This window comes from Rhizophagus irregularis, chromosome 10 (assembly GCF_026210795.1).
Source record: "Rhizophagus irregularis chromosome 10, complete sequence".
NCBI lineage: Eukaryota > Fungi > Glomeromycota > Glomeromycetes > Glomerales > Glomeraceae > Rhizophagus > Rhizophagus irregularis.
The window spans coordinates 1,125,049-1,135,454 of record NC_089438.1 but is presented as its reverse complement, the minus strand read 5'-3'; the positions used below and the strand labels follow the sequence as shown (position 1 = coordinate 1,135,454).

The 10,406-nt window shown below is 24.9% G+C and overlaps 1 protein-coding gene across 1 annotated transcript; it reads right to left on the bottom strand.

The window, feature by feature from the left end:
• Window positions 1-6,411: 6,411 nt before the first annotated feature.
• OCT59_001765 (Ubiquitin-conjugating enzyme E2 4) lies at window positions 6,412-7,632 on the bottom strand. The gene is made up of 6 exons (XM_066144060.1): window positions 7,556-7,632; window positions 7,184-7,279; window positions 7,027-7,104; window positions 6,855-6,960; window positions 6,723-6,764; window positions 6,412-6,636 (listed from the first exon to the last, which is right to left on the bottom strand). Exons 1-6 carry the CDS (start codon window positions 7,577-7,579, stop codon window positions 6,536-6,538), a joined length of 447 nt encoding a protein of 148 aa, XP_065995260.1. The 5' UTR covers window positions 7,580-7,632; the 3' UTR covers window positions 6,412-6,535.
• Window positions 7,633-10,406: the final 2,774 nt, after the last annotated feature.

Below are 10,406 nucleotides of genomic sequence, written 5' to 3'. Positions count from 1 at the left end.
ATTTATTTTGTATATTGATCCTCCTTCTTTTACTTCAATTTCCACCAAAAAAAAAAATAATATTTTAAAGATCTAGTTCAAGGTTTTCTTCAGTTAAATCTAGTTCATTATAATCTTATTGAAAATTCACCATTACATCTTTGCATTATTAGGATAATTATTACCATAGCCGGACATACTTTTGGTAAGAAATATTTTACATAAGTTCATTTTATGAAAAATACATAACCAATTAGTAGGACCAGTAGTCTTTATTAGCTCTTGCATATAGATAAAATTTTTGAATGTTACACATTCTGCACAAGGGCTTATTTGTGCATAAATTTATCCGAACTTCGTAATTTTAAAAAAATTTTTTACGTTTCATTTCATTATATTAGTTAACGTTATCTGTGAATTGACTAACGCTAAGTAAATTGTAATCTATATATATATATACAATCCAAATTAATTTAATATGGAATAATGAAAAATGAACTCTAAAGGAAATAAAAGAAATTGGAAAGTATTGTTGGGCTTCTTAAGTAACAGGTGAAACAATCATTTTATCAAACATTATTGAATTTTTAATTTGAATAATAATGTTATTTTAATCATTATAGACATGTTACAATTTCTATTATTAGTTCAATTACCGAATCAGCAGAAGGAATAGATGATAAAATAGTTTATATGGAAGATTTAAAAAAAAGGAAAACAAGCATATGGAATATGTGGTGAATGCAGGAGAAAATTGGTGTCAATCTTGTAATGTTAGAAGATTCAAGGATAACTTTAAAAAAATTGGATTATCAAAATAATGTTATTGATGAATTTATTCAACGATCACAACTCAATACTGTGCAAGTGTGCATTTATATGAAATATATCCTTTGAAAATTTTAAAGGTATTACTTATAATACCAGTCTGGGTTGTCCGATTTGGTTGGAGAGAATGGAATCATTCCTAGGATGAAACAAAAATAAAATACAAGAAATTCATTAATTACAATGATAATAAATGATTTATGATGACAAATGTCTTTTATTAATCAAATAAATTTTAGTTGTACAGTCAGTGATTGATTAACATAAATTTTTATCATGATTAAATAAATAATCGTTTATTATTCATTTAGTTAATAAATAAACAACATAAATGCCTTCATCTGTTACGATTCTATGATAAATTAAATGATGGGTTTATTAATGGTTCTTAAAAGTTTAAGACCTTTTTCAATTGTAGAGTATTAATTATTCATTATTGGTATAAATATACTGTCATCAAAAAATGCAAAATAAATTTAATAGAATTTTTCTACGATAACTATCCCGGGGATGATCACTGGTGACTGAAATTATGATATAGTGCCGGTAAAAAATGATAATTCTGGCCAACGGTGATGATCACCACGCGGTGATTTGAAGTAAAAAACAATTTAATAAATTTAATAATTTTTTTTCTGAAACATCAAATATTTTTCATAACTTCTAATTTATAGTAAATTTTACTATTTGTTAATATTTAAAGCTCCCTGACATGTTTAATGTTTACTTGTTAACAAATTTTCATTTTATAACATAAAATAAAGCACAAGATCAAAAACAATTTATTTATTGTACAAGGGAAATTGAAGCAGTATCAATTACATTGAAATTAAAATTTTCTACAATACTAAGTATTATAACCTGACATTCAAGAAGCCTGTAGAGGACCCCGAGCTATACATAGAAAGGGGTCCTGGTTATTTGCTTAGAATGAGCCAACATCATGTAGATCGCTTCCATTTGTGGATAATTCCGACCAGCATTACATAGTGCCGGCCCTGCTGAAGAAATGCGTAGAGCTAATAGTAAATGTGTTCCGATCTCCCCTGACCTATATATATAACTCGGGTCCTGCCTGTAGAGTGTAGACTAACCATCTTAAAAAGGAAGAGGAAAAGGACATGACTGTACTACATGCCTAGCCAGCAGCCATTACGAAAAGAAAAAATAAAAAATAAAAAAGAAAAAAGAAAAAATGATCATAAAACATAAATGATAAATTATGTAAAATTAATAAAATGGAAGTAGCTATAGCACATTGATCATAGAGAAATTGATAATATCTACGTGAGGTAATATACCATTCAAAGTCTCCTTCATCATTATATTATAACAAGGTTCTTTTTATAACTTTTACCTTGAATTTTACTACAATGTTGACTTTGACTTTGACCTCCAACCAGCTATATAAAAGTTTTATTAGGTATGATATATAACATTCAAATATTAGAATTAAAAGATTATATTAAATAATATTAATACACAAGTAGTAAAATTTCATTGTTAAATAAAAAAGAAAAAATTTATATCATTTAATTGGCGCGTCCAGATAATTTAATGTGTTGCAGATCATCATTAAATCATCCGGCTGATCAAATTGACACGTTACTTTTTTTTAATAGTAACCATAGAAATGATAATGAAAATATGTTAGTTAATAGTAAACACGATTATATTGATGTAATGATGATAATAAAGGAATTATTGTTAATTGTAAAGCCCTATGAAAAAAAATCATCCAATTTTTGTACAATATTTGTTCAAGTCCGTGTGGAAATTGTACAATTATTGCAGATTTTTAGATAAAAATAGCTATGAAGTTTTTCAAAGCATATTAAAAGTATGCAATTTTTGTACAACTTAAATTTAAGATATAGAAAATGTTCAATTTTTGTGTGATTTTTATACAACTTAAATTTAGGATACAGAAAACATTCAATTTTTGTACAATAAAAATTGTGATTATTGTACAACTTGAAAATAGACTTAAATTTAGGATACAGAAAGCAATTTTTGGGTAATCCTACTATACTACTTTCCATCTTACCTGTATGGTTACATTTGACCACTTTTAGGGTCGAATAGACCACTTTTAACCATTACAAATAGATTTTCCTAAGTAAAGTGATTTATGCAGTAAGGTTACATAAAATTCAACTGCATATTTGCTTATAAATGGGCATCTTCTGGACCCATTGGTGAAATTTTTGTATCATCTTGTAACTAAAAAAAAGTCAAAAACTTTTTATTAGGTTACACAATTAGTTCTGACCGGAATTATAATTTGGCCAGAATTATGCGGTAAAAATCAACTCTTAAAATTATATATGTTGATCACGTGATCTGATCGTCAAAATAAATATGACGACGCGAAATGTTTTTGTTTATGTTTTTTTAACCTTTTAACTTTTCTTCAACTTTCTTTTAAAATATCAGGTAAGAAAAACTTGTGTTCTTTATCTTTTTATTTTCCTAACTTTTTACATTTTAATGTTACTAACTTGCTTTCTTCACTAACTTCATACTTTTTTTTATTACTAATACTAATAATTTACTTTTTAACACTACTAATTTGCTTTCTTCACTAACTTCATACTTTTTTATTACTAACACTAATAATTTAGTACTTTTTAACACTACTAATTTGCTTTCTTCACTAACTTCATACTTTTTTATTTAATACTAATAATTTACTTACACTAATAATTTACTTTCTTCTTTGATAATACTAATTTACTTTCATGTTACTAACATACTTTATTTATTTTATTTTCTTACAAATTTTTATATTTATGATTATATCAAATTTAGTATTTTATTTATGAAATATTGTGTATATTTTTTATATTTTAAGTCAATAAAAAAAATTCATAATTTCACTTTATAAATTGCCTGTTATTACTGTAAAATTTAACCTATAATTCCTAAAATATGGCATAAAAAAATTTGGCTCAAAAATCACACAATAATTGTATAAATTCAGGTCAAAAATAGGATAATTATTGAATGAATTACCATGCAATAATTGTGTGATTTATTGCAATTTTTAGCACAATTATTGTATGGTCAAATATACAGAAATCGTAGTGAATTTAATTGAATGATTTTTCAACAAAAATCACACAGACTTTTTTCATAGGGAAGCCAATTATTGATAATAATAATAAACAAGAATTAACAATAATATATATTATCATCTTAATCCATCTCGTTTCTATGGAGAAAGTCTTTTGTATTAAATATTTCATTTTTATTATGGAATCACTAACAAAATTATCTTATAATTTTACTCCTTGATCCATTATTGATAAGTAAAGATAGTAGATATATATATGATATCAAGTCATTTGGATGAAAAATGTTTAATTATCAATGACAATTACAATAATAATAAAAATTCAAATATCAAAAGCAATATCAAAAAACAATATGATAATTTAATATCATATTAGCGAATAATTATTTATATTTAAATAGGAAATGTAATATAAGTTCCCTTCGAAACTATTTAAAAGAAAATTTTTCATTCGCAATATTAGACAATAATAATATTCATTATCATAATATGAAAATAGGAAATAAACATAATAAGGAAGGTTTTAAGAAAATATTTCTTGGAAAGAATATGCATTAAGATATAAGATAAATACTTAGTTATTTACTAAACTGAGATCAGTTTTAGTAATTACGTGTACATGAGCTGAAATTTTGACACGTGGCGGATTTATGATCTACATAAACAATGATGTAATTTATTTTATTTATAAAAATATTTTCGACAAAATAGGAATTTGTACTACCTCGTACCATGTTTGATTTAACCGCAACCAGATTATTCATTAAAGATCTTTTAAGGAAGGGTGGCGCCACAAAAGCACAAAAAGCACACATGATTAAAACAACACTATTCAAGCCTTTTACTAAGGATACTAAGGAAAAGGTCTTGAAACTCAGCCACGAGGTGGTCGTACTAAACTTTTGAATTGCGAACACCAAAAAAACAAAAAACACAAAAAAAATTCATTAAAATAAATAATCAAAGAAAACTGAAATGCAAGTTTCTACCAAGACTATAAGCAGAAATTTGTTTGAACTTAATTTTCCCCGTATTACAGTGTCCAAATTTAACGATAAGCAAAGAGAAAATCGTTTAAACTGGTGTATTGAAAGAAATGGCTGGCCTATTAGTAAATGGAAAACAGTTATTTGGAGTGATGAAAGCTGCTTTGAAATATTTAAAATTGATAGGGAATTTGGTACTATAAGAATGGTTCCTACAATAGAAAATGGTGGACGTATAATGGTGTGGGCTGTTTTTCAGGAAAAGGGTTAGGACCGCTAGTAAAAGCTGGTGGAAACATGAAAACCATGAACCATCATGATTATATTCAAATACTTGAATCACATTTGCTTCCATTTATTAATAATAATTATAATGGACAAGATTATTTATTCCAAGATGACAATGCTCCTGCTCACACCGCCAAAAACGTTAAAAAATGGATAGAAACAAAAAAAATCAAAATTTTGGAAAATTGGCCAAGTCAATCACCTGACTTGAATCCCATTAAACACTTATGGTCAGAGCTGGAAAGGCGCATTAGAAAACGTCCCAACCCTGAAAAAAATTTGAAGGAATTTGAGCGTGCTTTGCATGAAGAATGGAACCAAATTCCTAATAATATTTTAATAAGTTTAATTGAAAGTATGCCACACAGAATTGAGGTATGTATTAAAAATAATGGCTGGCCAACTAATTATTAGTTTTATATATGGTTTAATTAAAAATTTAACCCACTTATTATGTACGCTTTCGAGTAATTAATAAAATGCGAGGTTCGTATATAAATTATTACATATGTTAAATAATTATTTTAAAAGATTATATTTCTTTTTAACAATTTTACATAAAATTATGAAATATTCTACTTCTTTTTTAAAAATAAAAATACAAATAATTATAATTATAATTTTTATATTGGTTTATACTTTATAAAGATACAAAGCTACATTTATAATAAAAATAGGTAGCTTTTCTATTAAAAAATATTATTTTTATATATTTTTAAAAGTATATAAATATCATATAAGAAATTATTTAACTTTATATAAAAGTTTAATTTTATATAATTTTAGTAATCTTTAAATTTCCTGATGAATATACTTTTTTTCTTAAAAGATTTAGCAAAGAAGTATGTACAAAAATAAATAAAAAAAATATAATTAAATTATCGCTTCTTTTTTTAAAAAAATATATCATGAAGGAATGTCATAATTATATTTGATTAGTTAGTAAAAAAATGAATAACCAAATTAGCACAAAAAAAAAAATTTTTGATGTTCAATAGATTAACCTTATTTCGAACTTGACTATGAAAATTCATTTTCATCTAGAGCAGTCTCTCTCACTTTCAACATCAAAAAAAATCAAGTAAAATAAAGTTCAATAAGTACACCGATGATTAATTAAATTTATGGTCGCAAATCATCTAGATTTTGGGTATGAAATGATATATATTTCTAACAACGAATTCACGGCTTATAAAATTTAATTGTTAATGATAACAAACTTTTATAAATAGTCAACATCAGAACTCAGAAGCATGTAATAATCTTAATAATAAAGTTACTCTTATCAATAATTTATTTACGTTTTTAAACTATTTAAATAAATACAAAAGTATAAACTAATTTAAACCATACTGACTAACATTTTGAACGCATATTATTATTCAGAAGCATATTTACGTGTCCAATCTCTAGCAGTATCATCAAAACGAGAGCGATCTGTTTTGTATATATGAGCAATTTCGGGTGCGAGTGGATCATCTAATCGAAAAAAAAATAAAAAAGAGAAAATGTTGATCGGAGAAAAAGATACAAAGTAAGATAAAGGTTAATATATTATTAATTACCTGGATTTGGATCAGTTAGCCTTGAGCAAATTGACAAGAGTACTTGATAGAATATAAAAGATTTGATTAATATTTTTCTATTTCTTTTTGTGAAAGAACTTCAATTACTTTATGAACAATATATAAAATTACCATTCGAGATGGTAAGTCCTGGCGACCATTGGTCTTTTAGAATATCCAAGCATATATTTCCCTTACAGTCAATATTCGGATGATAAATTGTTGTCTGAAACGTCACCTGTAAATGACAATTTAAACGTAAGTTATACTATTAAGTATAAAAACACGCATAATAAAAATTTACCTTTGGTTGTTTGAACGGATAATCTTGAGGGAAACGAATATCAAGGTTAAATATACCGCCATTGTATGGAGAATCCTCCTAAACCAATTTATACCAAATGAAGATAAATATAATCTTTTATACTTGAAAAAAAGTAATAAAAGAAAATATTACTTACGGGACCCATAATTGTCGCTTGCCAATGGAAAAGATCATCATCAATTGGACCAGCAGTACAAGTTTCTGGTGGGTCATTTTCTAAATCTTTCAATTCCTAGTAAATAAATTAAAAATAAATAATTATTTAGTACATTATTATAAAAGTTATATGAAAAAGAAACGTAAAAAAAAGTATATATAACGATAAGCTTAGAGCTTAATATAGAATATAGAATATAAACAGTATATTACAAAAACAAATATTAATTATATTTCGTATTTCATTTACGTAAAATAAAATTAGGAATAATTGAATTAAAAATAACGATCGACAACGAAAAATTTTTTTTTTTCTCTCCCTCATTCTCCTAATAACCTCGCATAAACTTACTTTGTTAATTCTTTTAAGCGCCATTTTCGTTATTAGAAAAAAATAACCAAGTTAAAAAGTAATATGAGAGTACCGTGAAGTTGTAAAAGAAAAAAATGGTCTTTTTAAGCTTTTAGTATTTCTATTATTGCCTAATTTATGTCATTTCTACCTAAAAAAGAATTAATTTGTTCTACTATATCGTCATTTATTAAAAAGGTTAAATTAATTGAAAATGAAAATAATGGTAAAATATTTTGCATCTTTCAGCCCATGCAGATTTTCATAGACCGATATTTTTATTATAACACATGATTTTACATAATTGATTAATTGATATAATAAGGTGGAGTAAAAAAATGATGTAAATGAAAATTTTTATAGGAAAAGTTTATAAAGTGGATTAAAAATAGCATAAAATGAATTTATAAAAGGGGTTTGTCTTATTTCTGAGAGAGGAGATAAAAGGGTTTTGTTTTTTATCGCTATGGCAATATATCGCTAGGCCTCAAATGTCACGTGTTTAGAGAATTAATCATGTGATTTTATCAGTTAAATTATGGTTATATTATTTGAGCAAATTAATTATTAACATTAATTATTGTATCCAAATACATTCCTTATATTTAATACATTTCTCTACTTTATTAATACATTCTTTTTATTCATACATTCTAATTATTATTCTCAACCAATTGTTCCAACTGACAATTTAATTATTTGTTTAACGTGCCCCTTCCCTCGATTTTTTCAAAAATCTGTAAATATGTTTAAATATCCCCTCTAAATTTAAATTCCGATTTTCCAGAATTTCCCGAATTTTCCCAAAAGTTATATTATGTTTGTTTGTTTATTGTAGACCCCCCCCCTCGCCCCTCAAACACTTCATAAATTCTGGACGTTAACATATAAAAATAACAATAACAATATATGTAAAACAAACAGATACAACAATTTCAACAACAATCTTGTTGATAATCACAAAGCCTTCAGGATTGTTCGACTTTGGACATGAAACATTAATAATAAACAAGATGAATTAAAAGTTTCTGACTGTAAGTATATTTTTAAAATATCTTCTTGCGTACTACAGTATGATTAATATTCAATTTTTAGGTAAGATGGATCTTAACTATCTATTAAATTAAATTTTATTATTATATTTAGAATTATTTAAACTCTAAGATTTAGAGTAGCAATATTTGCAAAGTTTCATAGAATAATTCACTTATTTATGAGTATACATATGATTTAATAAAATTATAAAATTAAACAATTTATTTATTATGATATATAAATCATGTAATGCGTAATATCATAAAAATTAGCTATTTTTAAATTTTATAATAAATAAATAAGACGATCACAACTGAAAATACACTACTTAGACAAAAGTAGTGGACCTTCTATTTTGTTAATTAATAGTACTTTAACTTCCCTACAAAACATATTCAAAATTTCATAGTTCTAGACTTCTAGCTTTCATATAACTATGTTAATTAAAAAAGAAATTTGGTAATTGTTATATTACTTAAACAAAAATAGAGGACCCTTGAAATTTTAATATGTGATAACATTAGATTTTAAAGAATATAGGGTCAAATTTTCATACTTTTTTAAACTTTATAGAGCTGTATTAATGAAAAATTTCTGATTGATCGTTAAATTAAAAAAAAAAGAAAAGAAAATTTTGAATAATATTTCATTTTTTTTTAGATACTTGTTAATTTCTAAAAGACAAAAATATAAAAAATTCATATATTTATTATTCAAAAACTATGGCTTTCAAACAATATAAAAATTAAAGCATTTTATTATAAAATTTTGATAAATATAAGCGTACAGTACTGTTATTATTTTTAAAAATAAAAATTACTTTTCTCCTAATTTTTTTTATAATTTTAATTAATGAAAACATTACATTTTATCTTTTTTTTATCCATTTTATTAATTGTTTTTTTTTTATTATTTAGTAAAATTTGTACAAAAAATGCATTATCATAAATAATTTTTTGGATAAAAAAAAACCAAATTCGGAAATTTTTCATCTAAAAAAGCATTTTTTTAATGGGAAGATAAAAAAATCAAGAATCAGAATCTAAAAAGTATTTTTTAATGCAATAAAAGAAATTTTAGTTCAAAAATAAAAAAAATGAAAAAACGGATGATAAAAACATTACCTACCAGCAGCTTCCATTATGATCGGTTCCTTCCATTTAAAACCCTAAGACCAAATCTAAGGTGAGAAAAACAATTCTTTCCGATGGGTCTACTCATTCATTGAACCTAAGAAAAAAATATTGTTTATTAGGAAATAATTGACAAATTTTTTTTTAGTGGAATAACTTACCGATCATCCGCAGCAAAGTAGTACCCGATCCATTTCAGAACGTGGGTGCGACCTACTGAAAAAAAAATTTAAACAATTAATAATTAATAAATGTATTACTAATCAATCAATAAATACCGATTATCTTGAATTTTAAGGTAATTAATTAACTAAAATATTTATAATTTGCATTTTCCATGAATATACAGAAAGTAATTGGCAAAGTAAGTAACGTAAAGTCACATGATCTATTACGTTACTTCTCTTATAGGTACGGAACGTAAATTTTTTTGGTAAATACTTTACGTTACTCCTTATATTTGCCACATGATCGCGTCATGTTTATTTGTTTTTCGAATCTCGTTTCAATATAGGTTCATTTCCTCGGTTCCTTCCGGTTCTGCAATTAAGGTTCAGTTATTTTATTATTATTTTTTTTTTTAGATATTTTAGTTCTTTCAGTTCTAAAATTAATAAAGGCATGTTTTTTTATTTTTTATTTATTTTTTTTTATTTCGTTTTTATCTTATATTTCGTTTCTTA

What these genes read in the sequence shown, in the direction of transcription:
- OCT59_001765 (XM_066144060.1), bottom strand. Translation starts at nt 7,579, where the DNA reads ATGGCGCTTAAAAGAATTAACAAA. An exon ending in AAGCGACAATTATGGGTCCC is followed by an intron (nt 7,105 to 7,183) that starts GTAAGTAATATT and finishes AAATTGGTTTAG; the next exon opens with GAGGATTCTCCATACAATGG. An exon ending in AGGACTTACCATCTCGAATG is followed by an intron (nt 6,765 to 6,854) that starts GTAATTTTATAT and finishes TATTCTATCAAG; the next exon opens with TACTCTTGTCAATTTGCTCA.